At 33.0% G+C, this 13,149-nt stretch overlaps 1 protein-coding gene across 1 annotated transcript; it reads right to left on the reverse strand.

Moving 5' to 3' along the window:
* Positions 1 to 1,317: 1,317 nt before the first annotated feature.
* LOC105321987 (protein odd-skipped-related 2) lies at positions 1,318 to 11,101 on the reverse strand. Its single transcript, XM_011420501.4, has 7 exons — positions 11,081 to 11,101; positions 4,772 to 5,111; positions 3,186 to 3,342; positions 2,536 to 2,622; positions 2,249 to 2,404; positions 1,922 to 2,018; positions 1,318 to 1,792 (listed from the first exon to the last, which is right to left on the reverse strand). Exons 2-7 carry the CDS (start codon positions 5,100 to 5,102, stop codon positions 1,781 to 1,783), a joined length of 840 nt encoding a protein of 279 aa, XP_011418803.3. The 5' UTR covers positions 5,103 to 5,111; positions 11,081 to 11,101; the 3' UTR covers positions 1,318 to 1,780.
* Positions 11,102 to 13,149: the final 2,048 nt, after the last annotated feature.

The raw sequence follows: 13,149 nt of genomic DNA on the forward strand, positions 1-13,149 counted from the left end.
GTTATAAGTCCGTAGTATAAGAGCCTCTCCTATTCAACTGCATCTGAAGTCGAAAATGTTAAGAGACGACCATGAAGATGCAAAACAGAAGTTGTTTTGAAGAGGTTTTATTGTCTTCTGAATAAACCGAAGTGTCATTCGCGTTCATTTCATTTCTGAAGTAGGCCATGATCTTCAGACTTTTCGAGGGATTCGCTAGCGTTTGTTGGTTGTTAATTTTCACTTAGACTTATGTTGTAGACAAAACCGGAGACTTGGCCAATAGCTTTATATCAGCAATTTACTGCCTTGAGTCCTTGAATGAAACTTCTTTCTAATATATTATGATTTCTGTGTGAATGGTTAATTTTTGGAAGAACCTGCAGTTTAACGTTTACCGATGAGCTTTATTAAATACGTTATCGCGATAAGTCAATCTGGTTAGTAGATTTTGACGCAGGTCACTCTCTTAACATGACATTAACTCGGTCTGCTTCTTAAGAAGTGATTTGAAATGACGAAAATTTAACGGCTAAACAAGTGTATATTTGATAAGTTATCAGAAAATTGGCTACTTTAATTCGATAAAATTTCAGCGAATTCTTTGTTAGCTAGGAGAGTTTGAGGTGACAAATGAGTAAGCATTTCCGATTGACCATGAAGGTACAACATTACGTCATTTTCGGATACAGATATTTAAGATTTGTTCACTTTTTCATGCATGATTATAAACAAAGGTTTATGCATATGTAGTGATTGACATTGCTTTTTTCATACAAGTACATACATGTAATATAAAATTTTATCTTATCCTCTGTTTTCCCCAAAGCGGATAAGAATCTCCTTTGTAATACTATAACAGCTACTCTTAATATTTTATGTAATTCACTTTACATGACAATAACACAGTAATCGTGGGTCCCCTCGGATGTAGTTTTGGGAACTGTATTGGGGTTTTCTTTGTCTTAAGTATTTCCTGTGCTCCCCCTCAGCATGTTACAACTCATATTGACTTATCTGTTTAAACCGATAGAACGGATATGTACATTCACAGGTACTTTAACTGTACAAAGTGTCGCACAGGCCTACTCTCTCTCTCTCTCTCTCTCTCTCTCTCTCTCTCTCTAAATTTCTTTCGCAAATGTTTATAAAAATTATGCTGACGATGTTGCAAATACATGTAACATACAGTGACATTGCTGTATATATACATGTACATGGATAAATCTAATGCAACAACTTTAAAAAATCTTTCCGTATTCGTATGCTTGCTCAATGAATGTATAAGGAGATTTCTTTTCCGACGAAAATCCTCAAAAAACTCAAAACAAACTAGGATTTGGTCATTATAGGTTATAATTTATTTGCATATCGAACATTCATATATATACAATATCTCTTGTTTACTCAGTCACTCACTCATTCTCTTTCTTTCCTCTCTTTCTTGGAATGTTTTGTATGTAATATGCATGCAACCACATGCGGTATTTGGGGACACAACAAATACACAACAATGCTCAAAAACAAGAGTAAATAAGATAACAAAGACATCAACATTAACAACAATTTGATGTAAAAACAAATTAAAACTTTTTAGCAGCACTGTTAATCTGTCGGCTCAACGGAAAAGCGTTCACAGACAGGAACAGAATCCTCAACTTCCGGGGAAATACTTTATAGACAACCATCGTGCACCAAAAAAAAACCAGTCCGAATCTTCCCGCGCGGAGGGATATCTGATCACATGACATTGGACCTTCCCAATGGATTCACACCCTTTATTTTTTCACGTGCACAACCATTACGAAACCTGCTAAAACAAAAGATGTGTTGATTAAATGTGTGGTTAAAACTATAACTAAATGTTATCTTTTTCAGTACAGTATATACATGCAAATAAATTTTCATATACCAAGATAATTTTCAAGCTACAGATATTTACCTCGTGCGTCTGTTTATGAACAGCTAAGGTTCGGGCCTGGCAAAATCCCTTTCCGCAGGTCACGCATTTGAAGGGCTTTTCCTTTGAGTGAATATACCTAAACCAAATAAAATATTATTTATAAATTCACATAATTGTCCCTTTCAAACTGAAATTTTAATGTTCAATCAGCATTATATTAATTCTTTTTTAAATTTACAAGCAAAACGCTTTAAGAAACACTTTTTATTTGTTGAGAACCATGGTCAAAGAGCCAAATTCAAAAGGTCCACAACCCCACGCACCCCCTTAAAACAAAACACGAATTTATTTGGCAAGAGCTTATACCTATGGTCTCTGAGATGGTCCTGGCGTCTGAAGGCTTTTCCACAGATGTCACATGGGAAGGGTCTCTCGTCTGTGTGTGTCCTCTCGTGGATCAGGAGGTTGTAGGACTTGGAGAAATGGCGACCACAGAATTTACAGATGTACTCCTTCTTTTGCCTAGAGAGAGAAGAACCCAATCATCAGAGTACATAAAAAAACGTCTTGTACATATGTACAAGTAAAATTGTCTTTAGCGCAAATAATATATAAGGTTGCTTCCGTTCTCTTTTTGGGGCATTGTTTCTTACTTTTTGTGTCTCCTTCCTCTTCGCTCTAATGTGGATCCACATTTTGGTAGATGTATAGGAAATTTGATAGGCATAAATGAACGCATTCTGAAAAAAAGTAATTACATCATCAAAAACAAGTACGTGCATTTCTTTTTATTATTCTAAATGGATAACATATATCCGTGTTGGGTGCATGCGGATATTTTTTCCACGACAAACTCCGCAACGATTCATGAAATTTGCTACATCATACATGTGGGAACACCATACGGAAAGCTGAAGGATGTCGGTAGTCACATGGGAAAGCCGCGAATTTGAAGTCGATTTTACCGCACCGCAAGATATTGCGTGAAGCGAGTAAATCAGTGATGTATATTACTTCCTCTATAAATACATATCAAGTCCTTGAAATCAAGAGTAGGTAACTCTAAATTTGTTTACATTTTAACAGTTGTCAAGATCCTGTTCACGAAATGCCCTTTAGATTTATCAAGAAGAAAAAAAATCTTGTTCATTTTTTTTATCATTTATTTTTTCCCCTCTTTTATAAGCTTAGATCCTTTACCACTTAGTGTAATTATTTGCAAAATTTAAAACCATGCATGTGAAATGTTATTAATGGCCAGTATTGGGTATATAAAATTATTATATGGACAAGTACTGCGTACCTTGCTGCATGTTCTAGGTAGGTGATGTACTCCAGTGCGTGGCTGATGATGAGGGGGTCTTTGTTGATGGGTGACTTGGACCCTGATTCCTCTTCTTCTCGAATCACTGACTCGGCCATATGATGAAAGTCGAATGGCTTGGGTGACTTCTTCTCCTCTGTAATATAAAGCGTTAATCAAAATTCAAATGTATGTTACGCAGAATTTCTACTAAATTATTCACGAATTAGGTTTAACATGGAATTATTCATTCTTTTAATTTGTTGTTACCTATTTTTGGAGGAAGATATTGGAAAGGGTTCAAATTGATTATATAATGCTACAATATTAGTCTTACATTTTGTAATACAAATTTGTTAAATGAAACAGAAATTTTGTTGCAAAGTAATGATCCAACTTTATATGAAATGCGTCGATTTAAAAAAAAAATACTTAACACACTTTATTTATTTTCGGGAAATCAAAACTATAATAGGCTGCACTGTATAAGCAAAAGTATTCGTGATAACAAGATGGCGGATCTAAGGCTTTCAAGTGCAGAGATCTGTCCGTGTTGCATTACAGAGTCTGAATTCCCCTCGGGAATTGGAGTGTACATGACACAGAATGCTATACAATGAATACTTGTCTCTCTGCTTGACAAGTTTCCCTCATTCAAAATAATTTCCTATGAATACATTAAAATTCTTCTCTCAGATCCGTTGGTAGTCCTTATCTTCAGCAAAAATATTGTTATCAAGTTGTAACATAAACCGCAAGCAATTATGCAGGTGTCCGTCACTTTAAATCACAATTTATAATTATTTTCATTGGTTGTTATTTTTAATATTTCAAGTTTGCATTTACAAGAAAACATGCAGCCGCCATCTTGAAAATAGAGGGGGTATACGCTTTTGAACGACTTTTTGGGGAATATTTACACTTAAGAAAACGTTTCGGACAAGGAAGTTGATTGATACACTCAATTATCTTTCAGGAAAAACAAAAAAGATTGGAATAAGATACGCGAAAAATGGTCATTTTCGGCAAAAACTGCGCGCTTTTTAGGCTGTTTGCCGCCATTTTTAATACAGAGAGGAGGAGGGGCATTGAAGAAGCCTTCCATAATCACTTAATGATTCAATCTATCTTTCCTGGGGTGACATTAAACTTAAACCATCGGAAGTCAACCAAGCACCCGCCGTAACAAAGATTTTGTAATTTCACTAAATACTGCTACCGACTTGGGGACAGCTTGACAATGAAATAAATTAATAATATTTCATGTCGCCAAGGTTTAATAAAGTAAAAATCGTATAATATTAAGAAGGCCCACGAAAAATGTCAAATATGCGATATTTTGATGGTAAAAATCAATGTCACTCTTATTTTCAGTTATTAATTTCCTCGACAACTCTGTATCCAAGTATTACTCCTGCAGCACATTTATTAAACACTTTTGTATTCCCTTTTTATTAACATTTTTCTTGTTTTCTTCATAAGATTACCGTATAATATTGGCAAAAATATTTACACGTTTTTATCGTATTTTTCATTTAATTTTGAATTTTACCGTACAACAAACATCTGAAAGAGACCTTTCTTACCTTCTATCGACAAGTCCGAAAAAGAGCGCTTTCCAGGCGAGAGGTTGTCGTCTGATAGTGAACTGGAAGAAGATCGGGAAAGATCGAGACCGGTCGTCTGCTGGCTGGGGGTTGCAAGCATCAGTTGCTCCGGGGACAGGCACGCGCTGCTGTTCCCGTAATAATAGCTGCCGTAGAGGCTTTGGTAGGCATTGTAGGGGTAGCATTTCCACATATCGCGCGTGTAGGAGAGGGGGTGTGTCATGGAGAACAGTGGTCGTGATGGCGGCGTATCGTCCACGCGACGCACGTCGAAAAGACTGGAGTACGAAGCACTGACTGGGCTACTCATACTTGAAATCTGCAAAAAATGTATTAAAAAAAAATGTTAATGCAATTTATTCAATAATTTTTTACGTATTAAAATCCTCGTCATATTATTTTTGGAACCAGTTAAGTCTTAATTATTTACAACCAGTATATAGTTTGTTAATGAAATACAACATATCAAAACAGATATCCCCACATTCTTTTTTTTTCAATACGTGTTTAAAATTATTTGTGGAGGATCTATTACTTATATTTCATTTATTTATTAAAAACTGAGTTTCACAATATTTGATTTCAAAAATACTAAAAATTTGTTTTCTTTTCATTAATACTGACACAAATTTTTTTATCCCTTATTCGCATTAGTGTAAATAAATATCCACATAGGCATATAAAACTCCACATTAATTTTTAAAGTCCGCATTAATTTCTAAAATCAATTTAGAATCTGGTAAAATAGAAGCTCAGAGATAAATCCCCAAAGTTTCCTGTTAAAAAATATAATTATCATGTGAACCGAAATGCACAGATAAAAACATTTAATCATACACATGCATGTACATTAAATAATTCCAAACAGGAAAACCACTTACCAAATAACGAAGTTCTAAATACAAATATCCTTGCTTATTCAAATATCAAAAAATGAGGTGCATCAAAAAGTTACTGTTTATCCTTGTTAAGTTAGTTCGTAAGTAGAAAAGTTGAAAACTAGTGAGTTATATATAAGGACCACCAGGGGGCGTGGAGACCGCAACTCAATGATACTTCCGTATATATTTATCGGTGAGCGTTGCTTATAGAGTGGCGCTGCGAAAAAAAAAAGTATCAACTGTAGCAGAATGTTTACAAATCGAATTATCATAGTTTTCGGGACGTCTTTTATGATGTTTACATATTCTACTGAGGTATTTTTTGGCGGTGGTGGGGGTTGCGGTGGTCCATTAGATCTGTATACATCTACAAAGCTGATTATTGGTTATTCTAAACAATTGGGTATAGATAGATGGTCATTTATTATGTTTATAGTACATTGTTAATCCCTTTGGTTGGCTAATAAGTCAACAATAGCATCAACACCTTCGCAAGATTACAGGTGATATAATATGTGTGTGTTGAAGGGGACATGGTTTATGAGGGGAGCACATACAGTAAGGTGTGTGTACACATACTCAGACAAACTGATGTTTTGACAACAATCATTTTGAGAGGATTTTTACCACTCGCAAAGAATAACACAGTCCACTGATCAAGGGGGAGAAAGGGACGCCTTCATTCTATGCAAATATTTCACTAAATTAGAATCTAATGAGGAAGGCGGCTTATCATAAAGGCCCGACTCTCCACCCGCCAGACTTCTTAAACGTTTAAATTAATCTAGTAATAATCAGAATATCGGCAAAATAATCGGGCGTACTAGTGAGATACACGCTTAGCGAATTTGTCCTGAAATTAAATGATAAAGATTATCTCGAGACTTTCGCCAAAGCGCGCGTGCTTTACATCATGGTTATGAAAATTTATTAACAAGCATATTCATTTTCTTCAAGTGTGGTATTCCAATGCATCAACAAACGTTAACAAAGAAAATAACCTTTATAAAATATTCATGTTGTAAAATCAAATGAAAATTGACATTTGGGGTTCTCAAGAAAAATATTTTATAGTAGCTATACATTTCAGAATTTTACTTCTTGGATAATTTAATCGCAAATAATTTCGCCGTTTTGCTTCCACCATAGTTCTAAGAACTGAATCTAAATAAAAAGAATTCTAAAATTGATTTAGATTAGCAAAATGTTTCGTTGTATGGGAAATCCGCTTGAAGGTATTCTTTATATGATCAAATAACTATATAACTTTGTGGGCAGGATTAAGCGGGGTGTTTTCTTTTATTCAAGGGATGTGTGTATTTCTTTACAGCACATGTGATTTTGATATTATAAAATTAATAGAATAGAAAAGAATAGAAATGTGAAGAAAAAAATTTAGAAGTGCCAATTTACAGCATTGCAAGATCACCCTGAACCTAGAAAACTTTTCATTTTTGAATCATGGTCATTATCTCCCCTTACTAGATACATGTATCTTCTTTTTTTTATTATTATGTTTAATGATGAGGTTTATTCAATATGATAAAATTTTTAGAAACTCCATTCTTTGAATTACATATAAAATGAGTTTTAATGTATATGTGAATGATTTTGAACTGGTCGATTTAATAGGTATCCGGAAAAATAAATCACCGAAATACCGGAGCCATAGTGGTTCGCTGTCCATTGGCCCTCGAGAGTGATGGGGGATACTTTGATTCAACCAGAAAATTGATATTTTTGTACTGCATCATTCATGCATTTTAGAATTAACATTAATCACAGATTGGAAGCAAAAAAAAAAATTATAAGGAAGGTCGTGAAGATCAAGCTAATGGCGTGAATTACATAATTTGGTATAATACGCTTGGTTAAATTGAGAATTTGTCAGAATTTTCCTTAGATTATATAACCCTGGTAGAATTGGTCTGTAATTTGTGGTAGGGGAAAATATTCAAGTCAATGCGTTGGAATAGACGAGGTAAGACTGAAGAAAAAAATATAAATTGGAAATGATAGAACTTTTTGAAACTATTTTGATGGTGGTTTAATTAAATTCGCAATTCAAATATTAAAAGTTATTTTTTCAATACGGAAAAATACTTTCTAATCATGTTTGCCAATTCTGTGAAATATGAAAAATATATATATATAACTGTAATATGAAAATGTTTTATTAGATTTGTGTAATATTGTTTTCAACCTGATATATATATATATATATATATATATATATATATATATATATATATATATATATATATATATATATATGTGTGTGTGTGTGTCAAACTAGTCCCCAAAAATAATTTTATAAGAATTGTTATAGCTTTTGTTGAATGTGATTTTTGCAACATCTTTCTCATATTTAAGAATCTTATTACATCTTAGTTAAAATTATTTTTGTGAATTTGGTTCAGAAATGTTAGTGACATAAATCTTCATAGTAGAAATCTTTAACATGCAATAATAACAGTAGGAGTATCTTTGATTTCTTGCGAACTCTTTCGCTGTCAGCTCACACGAAGAACGCCTATATGCCTTCATCCCTTTTTAAAGCTGGGTGATCAATTTTAAGGAAGAAGACATTGGTTTTATTTTGAGCAAAACGCAAGGAAAAAGGAAACATTTGCTTGTGAACACTTGCAGCCCGGTCTCAGCATTTCCGAAATCGTTTTAATTGTGCTTCAACAGCTGCTCAAGGGTTTATCATAGATTTTCTGGATTTCTTGATTTTGCCCTTTATGGTTTGTTACATGAAAGTCTTCTAAGAAATCCGGGCTATTTTTGGCCATTTTTTACCCGGAGTAACGTTACAGTCTTCTGTTTGTTCGGAACTTGTATTGAAGAGTTTAAATAATTTTTCAAAATTTAAGAAATAATTTGGTTCTTCATAGTTTCAGTCTGGTTTTTTAATTAAAATACGAATCATTCTATTATTTACGCTTATATTCAGAGTTTCTAAAAATTAGAATATACTATTCTTTGTGTACCTATTAGAATAACATACTAGTAAATGAGTTTTAAATATCACAATTTTCTTCTGTCTTCCTGTTCATTCAACTTTTATAAGATTGGTCATGAAGTTTTTATTTATTTGTTTGTTTACATCACCTTCGATGAATTTTAATTTAAAAAACTTTTTAAAAAACGTTGTCCTCAAATAATTGCATTTTTCCAGTTAGTTGAAAAAGATTTTTTTTTAAATCCTCTTTTTAAAAAAATGTATGTATAGTGATAAATATCGACAGAAAGAACAAGTGATAGAGTATTCCAGTATATCCCAGTATATGTATATCTATAGCCCGGATTGGATCGATTTCCGATTACCACGACGTACACGTATATAGATGGAGTACCGAGTCATGAACAAACATCACACATATCTATTACAGGGCCAACGTGATTAGATAAATAAACAAACGATAAACTTAATGAGGACTATAAAGTTAAGTCTATCAGTCACTTTCATACGCCACTTATTACTTAACAATGGGTCACAAAACAAGCCGGTTACGGGGTGTGAATTGCTGTCCAATCACCCCCTCCCCCCGCCTTTGATGTAAGTAGTACAAAAGGTGGACTCGATAGGCTAACTTCACGCTAATCAAATACATAATGCTTAACTCTCCATTAGACTAACGAGATTGCATTTTTTCATAGACTTCTTGTAAATAGAAGCAACCTTATCATGTTGATAAGATAATCCAATATATGTATAACTTAATTTTCTCATCATTACACGAGAAGGGAAGACGCTGCACGTGCGTTACACAAATTTTCTGGAATAAATTTGCAGGAACCCACCAACCAACCCCCACCCCCCCCCCCGAAAAAAAGTAAATCTATCGCATCCAAACAAAGGTCTTTCTATTCATATAGTCGACCAGTGATGACTCTGAACTCTGGTATTTCTCATCATTATAGATTCACGCTGTCTAGACTTCAAGATATATTGTATCCAGGGAATATACACTGTCCGGTGATTATTGCGCCTATGACACCCCAGAGACAAACAGAGATTAACACAATTTACATACGATTATCATTTAAGGGAGAGATGGACAAAATAATTTTTTAAAAACCCACCCATTTCACTTATATAATTAAAACAAACAAGGGTACATAGAATGAATTCCTTACTTTTTTTTCATTCGATTAAGATTTTTTTGATATATAGAAAAGTGATCATATAGGAGACTATGCTAAATGATAGAAATTTACACCGATATATCTTCATACAATAAAACCGATATTTTTTTCATAAAGGATACATGTACATTTGTGAGTTTATTTTTATTTTGTGAAAGCCGTGCTTTGCACAGTATGTTTGTTCTGAATTAAATTTGTTGATTAGGTGGAACTTGTCAGCTGCTACAATGTATTAAATGAACAGGTGTCTGAACAACTGTCAATGGTCCCCTCACTCCACAATAAGTATGAAACACGTATATAAAACTCTATTGGGAAAAACTCGGCTTTGATCGACCACGAGTTTCAACTGGTGGGAATTTCAACGATTTTCAATGGGTTCAATAGGAGTTTTCAAAACTGATAATTTATTTGTAAATTACTCTTATTCCATTATAAACTTTATTCAAAAATTTTCGTTATGATTAAGAATATACACAGCGCAATTGGTCACGATGACCCTTTAAAAACATCTTGTAAAAGTTAGATAATCGGATATATATTATTTTGGCGTGTAAGAATATAACTACATGCATTCTCCTTTAGACTTGTCATTCCATAGTAAATGGTTTTTTTTTTAGTAATATATGTTTGATAGCTAATTGACAAATTCAATACTGACCAAACCTACATGTACAGTATCTTCAACCTATTTTGTGACAAAGGTCATTGACCATTATCGGATTAACCATATATAATTTATGAGTACACATAAAATTATATGAATACCATAATTTATGGAGCAATGTGAGCTGTATCTCATAAAATTTTACTTTGCTGGCAAAACCTGCTATCATGAATTATGCATGCAACTTAAACCTCAATAATATATATATATATTCAATGGGTTCAATAGGAGTTATATATATATGATTTAAAAAATCATAATAATTTTTTCTAAAATAAAAAAAAACCCCGATTTTCTCCGCTAAGGAATATATACCACATAACAACAGGGCGACAATAATTTCATTTCGCTTCAACCAGAACATCTAGATTGTATGACTAACGGGAGTTTACATATAAAACTTTAAAAAAAAAAACTTTTTTTTTCATTTTAGTTTTTACAATAAAATTATGAATCTAACATGAATTTTTTTGGCAACTCACAGTGTCTAAGAAATTAATCTACATTAATAACTTTGTTCAATAACTCTAAAAATCAATTTGGGGAATTTATGGGCAATATTGGGCAAAAATTAGTACAAAATATTACCTCCAATTTTCTCTGTGGTGGTCTCTGTGCAATATTCTCTCAAAGAATGAATAAAGCGTGCTGAAAATGGTGAAGTTAAAGGGGAGTTGAATGGGGGGGGGGGGGGGCAGGGAACTAACATTATAGAAAAACAATGGAGGGGAGAATCGCTGTCAAAACAGTAGTGATCCAATAAAACAAAAGAAGGGGGCCCGTGTTTTGATAGCAATGAAGCGCTTCTTGTTTACCGGGAAATAACAAGGAATGTTTGGCTTCTCTTAGTGATATGGCATTATAATTAAATGGTGACATATTTAAGATTTTTTTCTACTAATACGTACAGTTTTAAAAATATTACACACTGAGAAAAAACTAATATAAAAATAATTGTTGGTGTCATTACATTCATTGGTAGCAAATTTTAAAAAATACGTCTAAATTAGATAATTGATAGATACATTTCAGTAGAAACTTACATAATATGAATAAACACTCAAGATTCAAAATAAATTACTATGGAAAATGTTCCTCTCATTGTTCATTAATTCTATAATCACATTTTTTGCAATTTATAGGTGATTAGCAAAATTGTATAACTGTGACATTAAATGGCGTAATGTGTGAAGATGTTCAATTCCAAATTACGGAACTTGTTCTTTTAATTTTGATTTTAAGTATTTGAGGTTGATAATTCATCAAAAATATACGTTACAAAACCGAAAAATAATTAAGCGACTTTTCATTACAGACACGTAATTTTCAGTCATTTTGGAAGAGGAAAAGTAACAGTAATAATAAAAACCCTAAAATAAAAAATATGAAAAAACAACAAAAAACAAGACTTCATCGAGTGTTATTATGCAATTTATGCGGAGAAGGAAACGTAAAATAGCTTAAAATATATATATGAAGTAGATTTTTTTGTTAAAAACCCGGAACTAATTATTTGTTAGCAAGTCCATATTACATGTAATTGATAGTCTTATAACAATAACAAACTTGAGTCACTAAGAGGATTTTTTTTGGTGGGATCATTTTTAATTAATTTTTTTGTCCTCTGTGCGTAATAACTCACAATTCTATTGGAATAAACCAAGCATCATATTATAGATACATGCAGTCTTTTCTCCAAAAGTATAATAAGATAAGTCTAATTTAAACCTCATACTAATGTGTGTGTGTGTGCGTGTGTGTGTGTGTGTGTGTGTGTGTGTGTGAGAGAGAGAGAGAGAGAGAGAGAGAGAGAGAGAGAGAGAGAGAGATGAAACTTACCGATTTAGAGAAAATCTAGAGGTCACCTATGGGCGTCTGTCTAAGAAATACACCTGACTCCTCCCCAATTTTATTTATACGTGTAACAAACAGCTGATTAGCATATTGGCCGATTATAAATGTTCAGTCTGTGAACTTAGCCTCCCCAAAACCTGATGTCAACAGACCAGATACTTGACCATTGATAACAATATGAATAATAAACAGCAAAGGAATCCAATCCTTAAACAAAGAAATTAAGAAATCGACAGCAAATGACTCCAATTTAAAAACAAAGGAATTATATAAAAATCAACATTTTGATAATATTCAGGTTTATCTGGTAACCTTCTTCAATGGTTTATAAGGCACTTAAATGATAGATCACAAAAAGATCTCATTAATTAAAACAATGACCAAACAAATGGCTTCTTAATTAAATATGATTCATCAAAAACAAAGATTGTATTTTTACCTATTAGAAAGAAATCCCTTTTTCCTCAAATATTTTTTTCATGGCGATAGACTTTTTCGGTCCATCGTCCTATGGGTCTTCTATTGTCACAAAACCTCGATTGGTCTGAATATGTTGTTAGTATTGTAAACAGTGCATATAGAAAACTAAGTCTTCTTAAAAAACTTAAATTTACAGTTGGGAGAAGGGAAAACTTTCTAAATTGAACATACCATTTAGAAGGCCTGTCAACGGCTTGAAATATTCTTCTTTGATTTGAAATGGCTGTACGTTATACGAAGTAGAAATACCGGTACTTGAAAAGTCCTATTATCCGCAGAAAGGATCGTTTATAGTCTCACGGAGAACCATTTTATTCAGAAAC

The sequence above is a fragment of the Magallana gigas genome, chromosome 5 (genome assembly GCF_963853765.1).
Source record: "Magallana gigas chromosome 5, xbMagGiga1.1, whole genome shotgun sequence".
Taxonomy (NCBI): domain Eukaryota; kingdom Metazoa; phylum Mollusca; class Bivalvia; order Ostreida; family Ostreidae; genus Magallana; species Magallana gigas.

Bases quoted from the DNA above. Each gene is read 5' to 3' on its own strand.
- LOC105321987 (XM_011420501.4), bottom strand. From the start codon at position 5,102: ATGAGTAGCCCAGTCAGTGCTTCGTACTCCAGTCTTTTCGACGTGCGT. The intron at 2,623-3,185 runs GTACGCAGTACT...ACTTTTTTTCAG, and splicing joins TACCTAGAACATGCAGCAAG to AATGCGTTCATTTATGCCTA. The intron at 2,405-2,535 runs GTAAGAAACAAT...TTCTCTCTCTAG, and splicing joins AGAGGAAGGAGACACAAAAA to GCAAAAGAAGGAGTACATCT.